General features: G+C 51.1%; 1 protein-coding gene across 4 annotated transcripts in view; it reads right to left on the bottom strand.

Moving 5' to 3' along the window:
• The window catches only part of Ppp2r2c (protein phosphatase 2 regulatory subunit Bgamma), an 89,236-nt gene that overhangs the window by 4,056 nt on the left and 65,280 nt on the right, over nucleotides 1–19,900 (bottom strand). For all 4 annotated transcript variants that reach the window (XM_029477624.1, XM_021162830.2, XM_029477622.1 and 1 more), the window contains 3 exons: nucleotides 12,998–13,162; nucleotides 4,609–4,778; nucleotides 2,021–2,112 (listed from right to left, as the gene is read on the bottom strand). In XM_029477624.1, the coding sequence (XP_029333484.1) occupies nucleotides 2,021–2,112; nucleotides 4,609–4,778; nucleotides 12,998–13,162 (427 nt within the window). The remainder of the gene's footprint in view (nucleotides 1–2,020; nucleotides 2,113–4,608; nucleotides 4,779–12,997; nucleotides 13,163–19,900) is intronic.

The raw sequence follows: 19,900 nt of genomic DNA, 5'->3' as shown, positions 1-19,900 counted from the left end.
GATGCAGGTACCACTGAGGGCTGCTGGGGATGGGATGCAGGTACCACTGAGGGCTGTTATATCAGAGAGTGACCCGCCCTCTGCCGTCCCATTTATTAAAGGTTGTAAAGGGATGGGAATTTCTCCGCTTAGCCTTGAGCTCCTGGGATGCAGGCATTGAGGTCCCTATCCATAGACAGACCAAGTTCAGGGGAATCCAGAGGCAGAAGGAAGGGTAAAGATTGTTCTTCACCGGCCAGAAACATGGACAACCATTGCTTGGACACTCTCCTGAGGTCCCTCCTGCCAGACATCTTTATCCACTGGTGATGGGGAAGAAGTACAGAGTCAGTGAGAATTTATCATATCATAAATTGCTGGGTTTAGGCACTGCCTGGTTACATGCGCCCCCTGGTGTCAAAATAAAAGTTCAGGCAGTGGGTGGCAACCTTGAGCCACCTACCCTTGGGGCTGGAGTCACCTTTTTACAGCAAATCTCTCTCCTGCAAGTCTACAGAGGCCTGCTCCCACTGTTCATTGGAGGATTCTTTTTTTTTTAAGATTTATTTATTTATTATATGTAAGTACACTGTAGTTGTCTTCAGATACACCAGAAGAGGGCATCAGATCTCATTACTACGTATGGTTGTGAGCCACCATGTGGTTGCTGAGATTTGAACTCGGGACCTTTGGAAGAGCAGTCAGTGCTCTTAACCACTGAGCCATCTCACCAGCCCCCTCACTGGAGGATTCTAAGTGGATATAGCTGCCTGTGGGAGAACCACAGGGGCCCTGACTAAAGCCTAGTTTGCCTGCCTTATCTCAGACCAGGGCTCTACCCTGCCTTCTTCTCATGACCGTCAGTGAACACTATGGACCACCACGCAGGTCCCTCTTCTCAGCATGGTTCTTGTTCAGGTGAACTCTTGAGATGAAGCAGCCACTACGTGGGAACAGGCCTGCTCAGGGTGGCTTCCGCTTAGTGGTCTTTTGCCTTCCATCTCCATCCCTACTGACAGCTTCAGCCTTGAGCACAGCCATTGTTTATGGCTGCCTAAGAAGTTCTGGAGTGTCCCAGCCACCTGGGCACAGGACAAAGCAGATGCCACCTGTGTGGATGCACACCTAACTGTAGACCTGGATGCACACCTGGATGGTGAGGAGTTTGGGCTGAGGGCCTCATGCCACCACTTCACACCCACTGATGGAGGGACAGGAACAGTGGGAAGGGAGGGGATGCTACAGAGGCTCTGGTACCAAAACATGCCTGGTGTTACGCTCTTCTGGTCACCTGGAGCCTCTCTCCTTCCTCTGGACAGCAGGATACATGGCCATTCAGCCATAGGAGGCCCTGAGAGGCCACCCACCAGCTTCTACACTGAAAAGTCACAGGTAACTAACTGAGCCTGAGGCCTGTGTGGGAGGACAGAGAAGCAATTTCCCACCTCCTAACAGAAAGTCTTCTGAGCTGTGAAGGGTGGGGCACACAGAAAGGCAGGCCCTTGGATCCAGAAGGGGAAATGAAGGATGCAATGGGTCCGTCTACATCCACTGTGCTGAGCCCAGGCTATAGCAATACCGGAGTCCACCATACTCTAGGGGCTGTGTCTCAGGCTGTGAGCCCCAGAGGACCAGCATGGGGCTGCCACAGTGACACTAGGAGAAGGTGTGGGTGGTCTAGTGCCTGTCTGTCTGGGCATGGGGATGCTGGGGTAAAGCCTTCATCCGAGGGCCCAGGGAGTGGGAGACACTTGGCTGCTCCTGACTTAAAATCTCACCGCATCCTGGGACAGGATTGGGGGGGGGTGTGCCAGAGTGAGTGTCAGCATCAGTCACGGGGGTGAAGAAAGGCTCACTTCCTAAACTTGGACTTGAGTCTAAGAGCTTGGCTGCAAGGGAGGGAGACCTCCCACATCTTTCTCATCTTGACCAGGCAAAGTGCAGTTTTATTATAGTGATGAACTGGGGGAAACTCCTTCCTGGGGTGAAGGGTGAGGGGCAAGGCAGGGTGTCTGAGGCTGCGTGCCTGCAGCTGGCTCACCTGTCACTCCCGTTCCAGGCACACTCAAACTTGTCGAAGATGCAGTCACTCTCATACAGGGAGCAGAGCTTACTCCGCAGGTAGTCGTGGACCTGGTGAAAAGAGGGACAAGCTGAGTGATGGACACCAATCACCCTGACACCTCCACTGGACGAATGATAATCTTGACATAGTCCTGTGCACACAGCCCACCCAGAGCTGCGGGCTATGGGGATAGCTGTGGGGGAAGCACCAGGGAGCAGCACTCACAGCTCTGAGACTGGAGAGGCTGTCATCAGTGAGGTGGGGGGGGGGCGCACTGCTAGCCACAGTCTGGGGGCCACACCTACTGCCCCAGACTGCGGCTCACAGTCCTACCAGGCTGTGACACCATCACCCTGGTCCTACCTGCCTGGGACCTGAGAGGGTGAAGCCAAGACTTTAACTTTTTCTGATCCCTGGGTCCAGCACCCTATGGAATGTGGTGCACTAGCCAAAGCCAAAGGGCTCCCTGGCACTGCCAGCCCTGCCAGAAGACAGGGTCCTTATGTTTTCATCTCCTTGTGTAGGTACAGCAGCCCTTAGCAGGTCCAAGCATAGATGTGGCTTCCCCTCCTGTGTACCAAGCCTTGCCTGCCCCCTGGTGGCAGAAGAAAACGCTTCAGCTGCAGAGGAAGAAGGAAGACCAGGCTTGCTGGGCCTGCCCTGAGGATGCTCCATGTCTAGGGACCAGTATCTTCAAGAACCATGGGCTGAGGATGATGATAATGTCTTGGGATCATCCCACTCCTGTAAGCCTACTCAAAGGCTCCTCCTTTTAAAATTATTTACTTTTATTTTATGTGCACTGGTGTTTTGCCTAGATGTGTATCTGTGTAAAGGTGTCAGACCCGCTGGAGCTGGAGTTACAGACAGCAGTGAGCTGCAGGTGGGTGCTGGGAATTGAACCTGGGTCCTCTGGAAGAGCATCCAGTGCTCTTAACCATGGAGCTTTCTCTCCGGCCCCTCGAGAGTCCTTTTGATGGCGTGAAATAGCTCTCACCTGTCAAGTACTGCAAGATGGCTAAGCACAGTCTCACTACACACAATTTCTGGGACACAAAAGTCAAACCCAAAGACACGAGCAGCTGTAGTCATTATTATCGTTATTTTGGAATCTTTAGGATATTTTAGGACAGCTTACAGAAATCTTACAGAAAGTCCCAACTCTTGATCCCCCCAAATAGTTATGCCGCCATTCCACTGAGACCCCACAGGCTTTGAGAAGCCCAGAGGCTTCACACTCACCCCTCCCTAAAATAATGACCACAGTGTTGTGATGAGCCCAGGGCCCTGGAAAAGCAGAGGCCCAGTCACCTCACAGCTTGGAGGTTGTTTCCTGCCTCAATCTCAAGCTGCGGACACTTTCAGAGGGACACAAGAGGGTCTGTCTCTGCTCAGAATATACAGGCTAAAACCTGGAGAAGCGGCGAGCCACAAGCCCTGCCCACTGCTAACAGAGGGGTCGTCAGGTCAGCAGGAGATGTGCTGGGAGCACGGGACTTGTAGGAGCTCCTTCCTGAAGCTTTGCCTCCGGGACACAACATCTCAGGTTTGGGCAGAGCAGGGCAGGGCAGCAAGCAGTGGTGAGCTTTGGGACTGCCACCACTGAGCTCAGACTCTTCTGTCACTCTCCAGCTTCCCAGTGTCCCTGTCTGCAGAACCGGTAGTCAGCGCCTTCTTTGCTGGAGCAGGACAGAATAGATGATAGGCACGTGTGTGTTGACACACAGACACAGCCCCGTGGGTAGGGCTGGTTTTTTTTTTTTTTTTTTTTAGACAGGGTTTCTCTGTATAGCCCTAGCTGCCCTGGAACTCACTTTGTAGACCAGGTTGGCCTCAAACTCAGAAATCCACCTGCCTCTGCCTCCCGAGTGCTGGGATTAAAGGTGTGCGCCACCACGCCCGGCTGGGGCTGGGGTTTCTTGTGGCATGGCTGAACCTGTTTCTGCCAATCCAAATTCTAGACCACCTTTAGGATTCAGCACAAATGCAGCTGCCTCCCAAAAGCCCTGCCCTGCCCCCTTGCCAAACACCTACAAGCTGCGCTGCACATCTGATATTTTAATAGCAAACCAGCTTTGTCTTTGTGTCCCACCAAGAGGCCTGGCGGGAGGATGAATAAAGTTTCCCCAGAAGTGCTCAGGGGTCCACCCTGAACACTGGCTCCAAAAAAACCACCCCGAAGATCTAGAAACGCCTTCCACGCTACCACTGAATACAATTCACACACAGAGGTCTATGATGGGAGTCATGCTTACCTACTTACTGGTAAGGCTGTGGATGCTGGGGGTTACATCTGTACCCCAACTTCAGGCCTGCCTACATACCTTTATTCCTTCCTCCCCTCCATCCCCAGAAACTGGGGCTCTAGATGCAGATGACAGCCCCAGGCAGAGGCCCCTCAGCTACCCCCAGGCTCTCTGCAGTTTCATCTACACTGCAACCACAGAAAGCCCCTGTGGCTAGGCAGCCCTGTGGGTTGTCAGTACAAGGAAGGAGGAGGGGGCATCCTGGGAGATCTCACACCACACAGAGGGCCCTTGAGGACGCCAGAATTCTACACACACCTGGTAGGTCTCTATGGGCCTCGCCTCCATGTTCAGGTCCCAGACCTTGACCGTGAGGTAATCCCTCGTGAGCATGTAGCGCCCACTGTGGCTGAACTTCACGTCGGATACCGAGGAGATGATCTCTGAAAAGAAGGAGCGGTTGCTGGGGTCCTCGGGCTCTTCGAAGACTGTGGAGAAAGAATCTGCAGCTATCATTGGCTGTCCTGACCAGTCAGAACCAGAGCCAGCTGTATTCATCTGTACCATCATTCATTCATTCATTCATCAAACCTTTCCCTAAACACCTACCAAAACCCGGGCTCTAAGGATCCTCTAAAGAGGAAAAGCCAGTGGAAGGGCTCCCTTGTGGGAACTGTGTTAATTGATTATTTACTGAAGTGCTGTGAATGACTTCACTTAATCCCCTAATAAAACCTTCGGGGTGGTAGCCTAATTACCCCCACTGAATACACAAGAAAACTCAGACTGAGAGTGAGTGAATCCACAAGCAGATCTCAGAGCTACGCTTGCTGCACACTCTCTGCTGCCCCCTACTGGCAGTTCAGAACACAAGCCTGAAAGCGTCTTCTAGGCCAGACCCTATGTGGTTCTGGTACTAACAGGTCCTGGGTCTTCGGGCCAGGAGCTGCTTTTGTGAATGTGCATTAGACACCTGTGGCTAATCACACCCCAGCGGCTAGAACCACTTTGGGCTGACATTCACTCCCTGAGCTCTGTGGGAAGTGTGTGTGTGTGTGGGGGGGAGTGAGGGGTGCTAGCGGTCAGTTACCACCTAAGCATCTCAGTAGAGCCAGCCTCAAGAAACCATTGACTGACAGCCCCGCCCATTGCCTCGTTGGAAGAAGAGGGTTGGCCACAGCTCCCAAGAAGCTCTAGACAGATCTTTCCTCCCCGGGAATATAAAGCCCCCAAGAGTGACCCAGACCAGCAGAGATAAAAGGGCTAATAAACTGGATTCAATAATGCTCACTGAGTGTTCATTCCATGCTCAGCCTCACACAACCAATCCCCAAGAGACAAAGTGAAATATGTCCTGAGTTGTGGCCCATGAAGAACTGGCATGATCTGGCCCCCATTTCTGAGTCTCAGAGCCCTCCATCTTCTCTGCCACACTATCCCTTATACTGAAGCCCCCAAGCTTACTGTCAGAAAGGCCTCTTCCCACCACACTGGTATGAACAACCTTGGGACAGGATGGGGATTTGTGCTGGCTGTCTAGGGGCTGTGGTAGCCAAGATGTGGTAGCTTTAGCAGCTGGGAAGGACAGGGCAACGGCTGCTTCTAAAGCCTCCATCATAGTCAGCCCTGGCCACACCCTGAGTAGATCTCCAACCCCCACAACTGCTCAAAGCACACATGTTGTTTTAAGTCCAAGAGAAGAGTGCTCTCTTGAGGCTCCAGGGCAACATCCTGAGGAGGCTGAGGAAGAGCAAAACGCCAGGAAAGGAGCGCCCATGGCTCCATCTTGGGAGACTCTGAGGAGTGAAAGGTTTGCTAGCCTTGAACAGCTCAGCAGCTGTTAGCACGTCTTGCAGACTCTGCTATCAAAAGCAGAAATCACTGTCTATTTTGAGGAGTCGTGAATGGCTGTTTCTATGGTTACCCTGCCACAATGCCTAGCAGACAACAACCTGCGTTTCTAGTGTTTGTGGGAGAGCTGAAGCCACGGCTGGGAATACAGGAGAGCCAGTACGCCCGAGCCCTGTCTGGTTCAGACAGGTTTGGGGAACTACTGTACTCCTTTGACCCTCAGCCTCCTCCCCTGCTCAGTGCAGGCATGAGCGCACACAGGACTCCACTGTGCTTCTTATTCGGTGAGAAGAAAGTTGCAGTGTCATCTTATTAGGAAAGGATGCTGTGGGCGGGGCCCTGGGGGAGTCTCTGACAGCCACACCCTGGCTTTCAAACAGAGGAGTGGGAGGCAAAGAACTAGTGAAAGCTGCAGGCTTTTTACACAAGTGCAGCTGGAATAACTATCATGGCTGATGAGGAACATCACAGGCTCTGGCCCTGGGAACCTCATGACAGCCAAGAATGCACACTGTGGTTGAGACGCACATGGCCAAGGACAGAGGCAGTGGCCTGTGTAGCAGCACATCAAAGCATAAGATGTCATGGCAGAGGGCATGGTTGGTGTCAGAGTGCTTAGCAAGCATGCTCCTGGCTAGGGTTCCATCTGGTCTGGGGTCGGGAGGCAAGCAGGTAGGGACTGGTTCTGAATACTGGATTCTACACAGGCTATTTAGAGGCGGAGAAAAAAATTCCAGAAAAATCTAAATTATAGACTTAAGTGTATGAATAATGGTTAATGCTCTCAGCATGACACACTTGTAAGAAACTGGCTGCTTGGGTTAGCTTCTGGGAGATATCTTCATTAGGCTAGGTGAGACTGGAAGACACGCCCTAAAAGTGAGTGGCACCATTCCCTGAGCTTGAATCCTGAGATGCAGAAAAAGGAGAAAGCAAGCTGACCAGCAGCCGTCAAGTCTCTGCTGTCTGAGTGCAGGTGTAAAACAGTCCCATATCTCAAGTTTCTGATGCCATGCTCCCTGCCATGATGGAGGGCAACCTTGAACCATGAGCCAAAACTAACCTTCTCTCCCTTAAGCTGCTTTTATTACAGAAACATGACACATATACAATTCAGAAAAAAATGGTACCAGAGAGTGAGGGTGCTGCTGTGATAAGCCTGACCACTAGTCTTTCAGGCCTTTAGAACAGATTCAAAGGAGAAATACGGAAGAGTCCGGAGGTTGGAGGCAGAAAAGCCTTGAATGCTGTAGGCAGAGCTTAAGCTATACTGGTGGGAGCTTGGAAGACAAGAATGTTGACAGAAATTTGGACAGTGGAGACCCTACTCATTAGAGAGGACAAGGGCTCTATCTGGGGTAGGGTTGTGGACCATGCATGTAGATTCTTAGGAGAAAATAGCTTGTGTATTGTACAGATGCATCACATGTCAATTTAAAAACCTATGGCCTGTAGGAAAGGGTAGAATAGAAGGTGGGACATCGGAAGGCAGAGAGGATTCTGGGATAGAGGCAGGGTGGGAGATTTGCTCAGGAAGATGGTACCTGTGCACAGGTAGCTAGTCATGTGGCAGAATGTAGATTAGAATAAATGGATTGTTTTAGTTATGATCTACTCAGAGAAGAAGAGCATAGCTATATAGCCAAGGTATTTGTAAATTTATTTTGAGTCTGAGTCTTATTTCTGGGAGGGAACATGGGACTGGATGAACCAGACGTAACTTCTACAGATTCTAGAAAAGAATCTAGCTAGCTTCATGTGTAAAAGTCTTGAGTTTAAAGTTCAAAGGTCATGGATTAATTTGTTTGGTGGAGGACATTCTAAGACAGAAGAGCATTAGGCTGTGGCATGACTGTTTACTGCATGTGTAAGGGCCACAGTAAAACAGAACAGAGGACAATTTTTAATGTGTGATTTGTCAAAGAGGAAAAGAATCCAAGGAAGTTAAACGTTACAGCCCTGGACTGCAGAAGAAAGAAAGAAAAAGCTAACTGAACGCCAACATTTCTCTCTGTGCTTCCTGATCGTGGATGCAGTTTGACTAGTCACCTCAAGTTTCTGCTGCCACGGGCTTCCCCCACTGTCCCAAAGAATTCTGGGACAAGTAGCTGGGGCCCTTTATTTGCATACCAAAGAGTGTGTTGGCTCCAGGCTCACTCAGTGAGGGGCTCCTCTCACCTGCACCTCTCACCTGCTCTTCTCACCTCTGCCCCCTGTCCTAAACCTCTCCACCCAGGGCCTTTGCACCTTTCCCCACCTTCTCGTTCCTATATAACGCTGCCATTTTGGCATACCATCTCTTGGTTCCTGTGGTCTGTTTCTCTCTCTCTCTCAGTTCTCTTGGCCCTTGGTTCTCTCAGCTCCTTCCTCTCTTGGCCCCTCTGCTTTGTTCCCTCTCTCTTCTCTTTATCTCTCCTCTTTTGGTCCCTGGTTCAGTGTAGACTCTTCTAGATGGCCCTGGATGCACTCTCCCTCATATCCACAATAAAAAATGTCTCCCGAGGCATGTGTAGAAGACATATCTCCATTTTCACTCAGCCACCATAATGGACAGAAATATCAAATTGTGGGTCAGAATAAACCCTTTCTACCTTGTTGCTTTGGCTGGGGTACTTTACCATAGCAACAGGAAAAGAAACAATGACAAACACGAATTTGAAAGAAGGAAGGAAGGAAGGAAGGAAGGAAGGAAGGAAGGAAGGAAGGAAGGAAAGAAAGAAAGAAAGAAAGAAAGAAAGAAAGAAAGAAAGAAAGAAAGAATTTTACTCACTGATACAAACAAAACCACGAAGCTAGAGAGATGGCTCAGTGGCCAAGTGTCCACTGCACTTCCAGAAGGTCCCAAGTTGGTTCCCAGCACCCACATCATGACTCACAACTGCCTGCAACCCCAGCTCCAAGGAATGCTGCCCTCTTCTGGCCTCTGTGGGCATTACACTTACTTGCACATAACCTAACCCACAGATACAGATATAAACATATAAAATAAACTCTTGTGTTAAAAGACAAAAGAAAGAAAAGCATGTCTTTCCATCAAAAGGATATCTGGCATATGTACACAACCTGTACAAGGCCTCAAGGGACGGGTTACTATGCCAACCTCAGGAAAAAGGAAGAGACCTGCAGTTCTTGGGGAGGAAGGCAGAAGGATGCTAACAACAGTGCAGAGAGCACAGGAGGAGAAAACCTCAGGCCACAGCACCTGTGCACCCACATGCAAATGCTTTCAAACTGTAGACTGCCATGTGCCATACAGCCTGTCTCCACACAGGACCGCTGGCCTGCAGAGAGGCCCAGACAGGCTGATGCAGTCAAAGCTTCTAAGTGAGTTCCTAGGACTCTGAGAACCCCTCAGAAAAGACCTAGCCCTGAGGACTGCCGGCTTTACCCAAAGCCTTCAGTGGTAGCTCCTTCTATGCTTCAGTCTTGCAGAAGCCTTCAAGTGGCACAATATACCACAGACACAAGCCTGTGGACAATGCATGCCTGAGAGGAAAACATGGGATGAACAGAGAGAGGCACTGCAATATGAGATCCACCTCTCGTATGAGACTCCAGCCTCACCAGGCGTGTGACAGACACGGACATCTAACACTCATATATCAGGCATGACAGGAGGAGTTCTTAGTCCTGGGCTCAGGAAATGGACAAGGGGCTCGAAGCAGCTGCCCTGGTGGCTGCTGCTGTCTCACTCCACCTACCCCACCCCAAGAATCTGGGGGTCACAGACTACTAAGGTCAGGTGGCTCTGCCTGCTACCTCTACATCTGCACACAATCTGAACCAGTATAGAGCACAAAGACAGTACCAAAAAGCCTTTTCCTGTCTGAAACACGCTCATACACAATCTCTCTCCCTTACACACACACACACACACACACACACACATAATCTCTCTCCTTACACACACACACACACTCTTACACACATATTCCCTCCCTAACATACACACATTCTCTCCCTTACATACATACACATACTTTCTCCTACACATACACACTTCATCTCCCTTACACACACACACACACACATATACACACACACACACATTCTTAAATACACAGGTGCTTGCATACACACATGCACCGCATTTTTTACATGTAGATACACAGACAAATGTCATCAAAACCATGTCTCATGGTGTATCACTCCAAGGCCATGTCTTGATGTCTTTCTGGTACTGTCTCTGCTTCCATTTTGGGAGCAAAGCAGTATTGTTCTGTCTGTCCCCCGACCATCACCACTGACTCTGTCAATGCAGTGGATTCCTTGTGTCACTAAAAATCTTCTAAACATTTGAAAGGACTGAAGGGTGTCTATTAAATGGCTGTCACCATTGCCAACGTGCCATCTACTCTGCTGGACCAGTGGGATGACCCTGGGTTCTGCCCTGACACTGAAGGAGTATCATAGGGTCTCTGCTTCCTCAGGGGACGCAGACAGGGCTTAACTCACAGCAGGCCTGGGCTCCCCTCTCCTCCCCATCTTTTCTTGCACAGCCTGACAAAGAGCTGAATATGGACCTAGTTCAGGAATGTGTGCCACCTAGGCCAGCAGAGAGTGAGCACAGGTGTTTGGGGGCAATGCCCCATGGTGGAAGAAGGATGCCCCAACCATGTCTGCCTGAATCCATAAAGAGAGAGAAAATATTAAGACCAAAGACAGCCTGGTCACCAGCTGGTCTTGAGCAGATCCCCAGATCACCCTGTGGTCCTGAGAAGGCTCATCACCCCAGATCACCTTGTGGCCCCAGTGTGACTGCAAGGATCATTGCGCAAGAGTGAAGAACCGACTTCAGGGCAAGTCTCAACGGGGCTCTGGGGATGGAGGGGGTGGCTGAGTGTCAAGGAGGTGGCACAAATGACCCGAAGGAACCACATGGCTGCCGCTAGTTCTGGCAAGTGAGACTCACACCATACCTCTAAAACCATGAACTTGTGTTCAGGTGGCTTGGGTGGTGGCTGAAGTGGCCCAGCTGCAGGAAGTCCAGGGCTGTTAGTGAACCTGGCTCTGTCCAGTCACCTGGCCCTCTCAGGCTTCCCCTCTCACCCTGTCAAACAGGGCTGAGGAACACAGCGTGAGGAGAATTGAGAGTGCTTGGGAGGACTCTCCAAGGAAACAGCGTCTTGTGACCTTGTGTCTTGAAAACACAGGCTTGTTCTTGGAATGTGTTTTCGTGCTCCTCCCAGGTGTAGCGGATATGAGTTAATTTGCTTCGGATTATTCATTACTGCTTGCTGCTGTTATTCAATTAAATGTTTGTGCCTCCATGGAAAAACACCTTCTTGTCACGCGGGACTTGTCCTTGTGACTGTATAAAACCTGAACTTTACCAATGTGCCCTGTCATAACCCTCAGAGTATAAAGTGTCTGGGGTTCTGAGTCAAGCTGACTGGTGCATGAGACTTTAGTCTGCCTCATTTGTCAGCTCAGTTCTCCCAGGTGCTACCCTCTCTAAAGCAGTGACATCACCCCACGCTGATAACCCCTCTTAGTGTCAATCTCAGTTAAGACCCTGACCACCAGCATCTGTGCACCGACTGTTCCACACCCCACAGAGTCCAGTGAAGATCCTGTTACTGAGCCCCACACCCACCACCCCAGATCTGTACGTTCCACTTCCATCCAGCTAGAATATGACCCAATCCCTCCCAACATACATGCCCAATGGCCACTCTGGCCATCCAACCCTACCAGGTAGAGCCCATAGCTCTACCTCTAGAGTGCACTTTGGGGCTATGTGGTTCCTTCCCTGGCTGTCTCTTCCCTCTGTAATGTTTGCTCTTCACTTTGATCAATACCATCACCTCCCTGCATGCCATCCTCTGAAGGCTGCCCTCCATACTTAGAATAAAATCCAGCTTCCCCTTAACCACGATGGCTCCCCAGCTACCCTGCCCTGCTCATGGATCCCCTGCCAACCTTCCCATCTTCCCACCTCGTCTTTGGTAAGGCTTCCAACTTGAAGCATTTGCCCCTATGATTCGATCCTTCTAAGGCCTTCATGACTCACCCTTAGAGTACCTGTTCCTGGGTAACACATGAGTGAGATGATCCCTGTCCCTCTAATAACCCATCCCTGAATGGGCATGCCCTAACTATTCCACGACAGGAACCCATGAGGCCTACCAAATGCTCCTGACACATAGAATATGAACAAGCCTGCAGGAGAGCTGCAGGGCGGGGCACAGGGACAGAACTTGGTCAAACAATGAGAAAGGAACTGGAGTCTCAGCCTGACCCCACTATCTGGCAGGACCTGGCTCCTGGGGGAGAAAGAAGCAAGCCTCTATCACTCAAAAGCCTGGACTATCTGCACCTTCACTTCTCTAAAGCCCCTCCAGAGCCTACTGGAATCACACACACATTCATTCATTCATTCACTCACTCACAACTGTTTGCAGATCTTGTCACAGGTACTAGGGACAGGTGGGTGGTAGATCAGAGAGATATAGCCCTATCCTCCTGCCTGAGTATAATGGGGAAGGCAGACCCTAAAGAGCTTCTGGTGCCTAGAGCCACAGTATGAAGCTTCAGGCCCATCCCTGGGCCCTCAGTTTCCTCTCTGTTTACAGTAGCTACCTTGGAGGGATGTAACCATCATGCGAGACAGGCAGAGTATGGCAGGCATTGCCAGGGGTTTCAGAAATGGCTGTTGCTGTTTTAGTCTCCATCCCTGGGCCTCACAGATGCCCTCTGGAACAGGAAGGGAGCATTACATACACCCTGCCTCCAAGGAACTCACAGGGTGCTTTGGAGAACGGAGAATGGCTAGAACAGACCCCATCACCCTCGTGCATATGCCACAGTGGTGCACCCACTTGCCAGTCCCAATAGACCTAGCACAGAGACTTACGCTTGGAGTGCTTGTCGCACAAGGCAGCTGCCCGCATGTCACAGAGCCGCAGGGAGCCCTTGCTGCTGCTGTAGACAAAGAGGTTGCAGTGGTGCGGATGGAACTCAGATGCTGTGATCACCTCCGTGAGGTCCTCCATGTTGGCTGGCTTGATGTCTACGATGTCTGGGTTGGCAAGGTCAAGGAAACAGTGAGCAAGGGTGCCCTTGCTCTTGCCTTTCCATAAGGCCCATGACAAACTCAGCCAGGTCTGCGTGGCTTCTCTGGTGGTAAGACACCCCCACACACAACAAATGAACACCCCAGTCCCTAGTCCCCCCAGCCACAGATTCACATGGAAGACTGCTGACCAGTGCCCCTTCCCAGTCCTGTCCCCTGCCCCACAGAGCTGAGCCCACAGCCTCTTACAACATGGTTCTAAACAGCTGCTCAGCCCTGCAGTCACCACGGACCTTTCCCAAGAGCCCACCTTCCTCTCAGAAGTCAAGCAGAAGGCATGCTTAATGTGCACAGTGGGGCACACGGTAAGCTGTCCCCTACATGCTACATCCACTCCAGTAGTGACACGCGACAGGCCCCAAAAACCTGGGCGCTGTCCCGAGACAAAAAGTTCACGGAAACTTAGTCTCCTGGAACAGTGGCATCCTGTATTAACGAATGCTCCCATGTCCTTGCTTTAGTTAGTAAACGGATCTGTGTGCTTTCCCTTAATATTGATTTAGTATAAGTGCCTCTAAGGATTGAATTTTTTACATATAGCTAAGTTAGATTCTTCACCAGTCCTAGGCAGTCAGTCCTTGAGCCGACCCGGGGCTTGGATAGCTGAGTCACTGCCCTACACAGGAATTTACCATTACCTAGGAAGAAGGAAGGTTGTGGTCTAAGGAGGAACTAGAGTAGATACTTAGAACTATAGATAGCTGAGTTACACCCATACACATGAATTTACAATGGCCTAGGGGGAAGGTGGACTATACAATAGACTAGAATAGGAACTATGGCAAGGGCATGAAGCCCTTGCCCCTGACTTCTAAGATTAAGCTTGACCTTGGGTGGGGCTGCTTTTGATCCCAGTGGTTAACATTGAATTTTATCCCAGCTGATTCCTGCCAGTCTTTCATGTTTGCATTCCTCTGTTTTATTTAAGAATCCGGTAACCTGGTAACTTCCTGGTACCTGGCCGGTGTATCACCTAACTTCCCTATTTTCTTCTGTATAAAAAGTTTGATGCTCGATTTGACAAAACACATTCAGATTCAACACACTCTCTCATATCTGCGCTTGTCTGTCAATTCTTGCCCAACTCTATGTCCATCTGTCCAAACCCCTGATTCCCACGGATTGAGGGGGGCTGACTGGGCCCAGTCCGTGGCACCTACAGGCGTAGATGCTGGATGCTTGCCCTCTAGTTCCTGCTATTTTGGGAGGCCACAGGACTTTTAGAAGGGGGCTCCTAGGGGTGGGCCTTTAAAGCTAACACCTGCTCTTTGTTCCAGCCTTACTCCGGTCTCCTGGGCCCCCCTAATACAAGCAGGTTCTGGCATACCCTCCCATGGCCATAAACTGTGCTGCCTCACCATGTCTTCCCTGCCTAGGACTCAAAATGTGACTCAAAATGACTCCTTCCACCCATCAGGGGATGCGGTCACAGGGACTCAGAAGGTGGTGAGTAGATACTCCCATTGCATGCTGGGCCATGGGCACTCTTCATGAATGATTTCACATCTCTGTCCTTTTACATCTGGACCGTGTGTACGGGTTTATTACCCCAGCATCCTCTCCCCTTCTCCCGGCATTATCAAGACTCTCCAGTGAGGGAACGTTCTTTAATTGGAGGCAGCCCCACACTCAGCTCTGACATATGCCTTGGAGACCCCAGGACCTGGAATGCAGGGATACTGAGCTATGGTTTCCCTGGGCTAGATGGGAACAGAGGAGAGGGTTCTGGGACCTGGAGTCACACCTCTCTGCCTGCAGAGTAGAACGGAATCCTATATAGGCTATGGGCATCCAGCCAGGCACATGGTCATAGTGCCTAGGGACTGGTCAGTGCCTGCCCTACAGGCTGTGAGCACCCAGCTAAGCACATGGGTACAGGGCTCAGGGACTGGCTAATGCCACCGCCTGGCTGTTGTCAGGTGCTGTTGGGATGGAAGTTATTAAGTACTGAGAGGGTCTGTGTATGCCGTACTTCCCTCATTGCTTCAACAAAATGCCTGGCAAAAGCATCTTCAGAGAGGAAGGTGGGATTAAGCTTGGCGGAGCACGCCCTTAACCCCAGCTCTCAGGACACAGATGCAGGCTCTGTTAGTTTGAAGTCAGCTTGGTCTACACAATGAGTTCCAGGCCGTCCAGGGATACATAGTGAGACCCAATCTCAAAAAGAGAGAGCGGAGGGGAGGGAAAGAGAGAGAAAGATGGAGGGCAGTCCAGCAGGGCAGGAAGTATGAGAGCAACAAAGACAATGCACACACAGCCAGCAAGGAAATGGAGGGGAGGAAGAGGGAGATGAGAGGGAGGGGAGGGAGAGGAGAGGGGAAGGGGAGGGAGAGAGAGAGAGAGAGAGAGAGAGAGAGAGAGAGAGATTGATTGATTCTGACTTTCTCCTTGTTATTCATTCCAGGACCATAGAGTGATGTCATCTCCATCTAAGATGGGACCTTAATTAAGTCAGTCTAGGTTACCCCTCATAGACTTGCTCAGGGATCAGTTTCCACAGTGACTGTAAATCTAGTCAAGTAGAATCAGGATTAATCATCACAAGTTGCCCCACTAGATTTCACTGAATCCATCCTAAAACAGGGGCTTGAAGGGCTTTCCTGACAAGGGCGTGGCTGTGGGTGGGACGCACGGCGCCAACACACTGAACCACCTCTCCTTGCATGCCACGCCAGTGGGGACTTCCAGAAACCCTCAACTATGACCCCTCTGGGTGGCTTTAGTTTTGAAGATCAGATGGGAAGTTAACCGGGCGTTGTGTCCGATCTTAGCATTCTAGACTGTGCTATACCACATAGGAATATCATGCACCACCCGTTCTTCCCAGCCTCAGTTTCACCATATGTAAAACAGAGGCTTGCTGAGATTGGAAGGTAATGGTTCCTTTCAAGGAGTGGCCAGGTGCCCATGAGCTGAGGTGCACCTCTAAGGTTGTGAGCCTCAGAGACTAGGAAATGCGGACAGCAACACAATTTATAATTACGAGAGGATGCTGAGATATCAGTACTGTCATCCCCCAGTGACCGGTGACCTGGAGTCCAACACAAGTGTCTTTATTGAACACACAGAGAAGAGTGGTGCAGGGGCTGGGGAGTGTGAGAAAGACACACACTGACTGACTTAGTGATAGGGACCAGAAGAGATGAGAGAGGAGAGACTGCCAGATACAGCTCTGAAGGACAGGTGGAGCTCTACACTCTGGCACACCCCAGTCAGGTGAGACAGATGACACGGCCAAGATACTGCAGAGCCAGGCTGTGTTTGGCCCTAGAGTGCCATCTGCGGTCTCCTCTATCAAGGACATGGGAAACGTGAGCCGCATAGACCTCTGCGGCATTGTCACGCTGTAGGGACTTTTATAGACTGTCAATCATTCCTGTGGCCAAGGGTTTTGCCTGATCTCCTGAAGGCCAGCTGGAGTCAAGCTATCACCTTGGACTGATAAGCTGTGGAGAGGACAGGCTCTGTGTGTCCCATGGCTTTCATTCACTGAGTCTCAGCATCAGAAGTGGTGGGGACAGAGGGTCACTTCTTCACAGGGGATTCCCGGCTAACCATTCTCTGCATCTGGACTGGGAGATGGAGTAGCGGGCACAGAGAGCAGAGAACCGGTACCAACCCCTATCACATGGGCATTCGTGGAGACAGCAGCAGACATGCTAATAACAGTGCAACAATGAACTGAGCCTCCAGACACAGCCATAGCCTGGTCATTAGGCAGCCCATCCCTGAAGAAAATGAGGAGGCCAGGGTGAGTAGGGACACACCCAGAACCACTTGTGCGCTGTGGAGGAAGGAGCTGGCTTCCAAACATCTCGGCAGGGCAGGCCTTCCAGCAGCCTTTATACCCCAAGGGGCCTGACACTGTGTGACTATGGCTTGTCACTCACCAAAGTAGATGCCAAGTGCATACAGAGATTTCATGAGAGAGAATGTGGAAGCTCTGGGTTTCACAGACTGCATCAGGCAAAGCATGAGGCTCATCCACATGCCTTCCCAGGAGCCTGCTCTCCAGACCAGAAGATGTTGTCATGGCAACCAAGTAGTGACTAGAGTGAAGCAAGAGGCAGCTCTGCCAGAACCCTGCAGAACGGCCTCCTGTGTGGAGAGCCCCCAAGGCCTTCCTCACATAGAGATGATCTAAAAAAAGAATTGCTTTTTCTCCAGAAGATGACCTGGCTGCAAACAAGCTGGGGACACTCAAAGCTCAGCATGTGAAATCCTAGACACGGCTCCTGACTGCCACAGCACAATGCCAGAGGTGAGTGGGTGAAGCCTCAGGCACCTGGTTTTCAGAGTTCTGGAAGTTAGAAGTCCAAGAACAGGACAGGAGCCCCCTCCCCAAGGCCTACCACTAGTGTTTCCAGGAGGTCACCCACTCTGTGCCTGTGTCCTCACCTAGCCTCTGCTGGCACATTGTGTCAGTGCCCTCATACCTCTGCAGTCAAGGACACCGCCACACCAGACCTTTGTGGCTTAGATTTAAGGTAACAGCTCCAGAACACACTGACTGCAGACCAGCCTTGTCCTGAGATCCTTGACAGGGCTAAACACAGTAACCGGTCGTGGCACTGTGTTAGCAGAATCTTGAGTCCCTGTGCCAGGCATCTGATTGACTTCTGCGAAGCATTTGTAAGTCTGTCCTCTGGATGCTGGGCTGAGATTTCTGTCCCCACTCACCAACTCCTTTGTGAAGTAGACAACCTATGTGCTGCTCTTGCAAGTCCTGGCAAACGCTTGCCTGCATCCCCACACCTTAGCAAATGCCCCACACTGTTAAATGAAGGAACACATTGAGCCTCGGGGAACAGCAGAACTGAACCAGGACCCAGGGGTGCAGACTTTTGGCCTTGGCTTCAATCCTTCAGTCCCATTTATTCAGTAAGGCCTGGGTGACAGTTCTGAACAGGCACACCTTTGCTTCTGCACATTGGTACCGTGGGGCAGCCATGAGAGGCTTCAGTGTCATGAGCTGGTGAGGTTGGTGTATCTAAATGGCGACTGTTACTGTACCCAGTGGCCACTCCACTCTCATCACCTGCCACACAGGCCCATCTCCACCGAATGGAGATGAGCAGCCAGGGTGGCTCATTAAGTAAGTAGGAGACAGATGCTGTTCTAGGTCCTGAGCTAGCCCAACACCACCACTCCAAGCTCCTTGCAGGACTGCTCCAGAGATGCCAATGAGAAATGGGCTGTAGACCAACGCTTGCTGTCACACTAGCTTCTGGCATAAAAAACCGCCCAGGGGGAGAAAAAAGTCAACACCATCCTTAAAAATCCTTCAATTGCTAAAAAATACAGCTGAGGTCCCCTGTGCTATCTAATGCCTTGATGTTGCAGACAGCCTAAAGTCACTGGCACCACGCACCAGTACCTCAAGTGGTGGTGTTGTGAGACATAAGGTGGTTTAAACAGGTTGAGTGGGGTTGAGAGAAAACTTCCATCAAGGAGCAGAGGCCTGGTGCACTGGCCGGGCTGCTTCTGGGCCTGAGAGGAACTTGGTTTTGTTCATCCTGCCTCCCTGAAAGCTGATATCCACAGGAGAAGCAAAAGGAGAATCCAGGCTCCCAGATGCAGACGCAGGCTGACCTCCAGCTCTTAGGGTCTAGGGTTTGAGTCACCTTGGTCTCAGACAGTCAGGAAAGTGGCTGTTCTGGATCTACATGCAAGCTTCCACAAGTCACTTGCTTGCTTTGTATCTAAATGCTCCCAGTAACTCTGCCCTGGGCTGTGGCGTGCCAGGGACACAGGAGAGGTTTTATCTTGGGTTCCAAAAAGAGTGTGGGCAGAGGGGCAGTTATAGAAAACCCTGTATAGGCAGAGAACAGAGGAGCTGGGGCCCAAGACGTGTCCTGCCAGCCCAGGAGGGGCATGGCAAGGACAGGTGGGGATGGCCCATGGGACTGTGGGCAGAGGCTTGTGGGCCAAGGGTAAGAGGGGAATCAGCAGAGAAGGGAGCACACCCCACTGGGTCCACGAAGGACAGATAAGTCTCAGAGCTGGGGGAGGGGACAAGGAAAGCGTTACCAAGGATCATAGGCCACCACTGAGGAGCACAGAGCAGGGTCTCAGAAGCCGAAGGGCCACTGAGAACTTTAGGCAGAGGCTAACAAAAGCAAGATAGAAAGGGGCTGTGAGACTCTGGTCCAGATCCAGCCCAGCACTCAGCATGAGCGAGCATACACACACACACACACACACACACACACACACACCTTTCTTCTGGCCCCACCCATGCCAGAAGTGAGACTTCTCCAATTACCCAGCTGCCATCAGATCCTTGGAACACCTGAGGCCCAGAGTCCAAGGGAGGCTCGCCTCCAGGGAATGAGCCCAGAGCTCTGTTCCAGGTGTCTGAATCTCAGAATTGTGGCCTGAGGCACCAGCAGGCCATAGGGAGGCAACATGGCTCCCTGATTAACCTGTCAAACAGGAAGCTGCTTCAAGTCCTGGTTCTCCCTAAGCCACTTCCCAGTCTTCAGCACGTGACACACACTCCTTCCTCCAGTGGACAAGCTAGGCATCTCTTGTTACCAGCATATAAGTCACTTTGACACAACTGGAGCTACACACTACTTGGGCAAAGTTCAAGAACAGCCGAGTTAGTCCCCCTAGTCCCCACAGGCCACCGGTCCACTGACACGCATTTTTTTTACTCTCTCTCTCTCTCTCTCTCTCTCT

This window comes from Mus caroli, chromosome 5 (genome assembly GCF_900094665.2).
Source record: "Mus caroli chromosome 5, CAROLI_EIJ_v1.1, whole genome shotgun sequence".
Taxonomy (NCBI): Eukaryota; Metazoa; Chordata; class Mammalia; order Rodentia; family Muridae; genus Mus; species Mus caroli.
The sequence above is the reverse complement of the archived record's forward strand: the minus strand, read 5'-3'. Positions and strand labels throughout refer to the sequence as shown.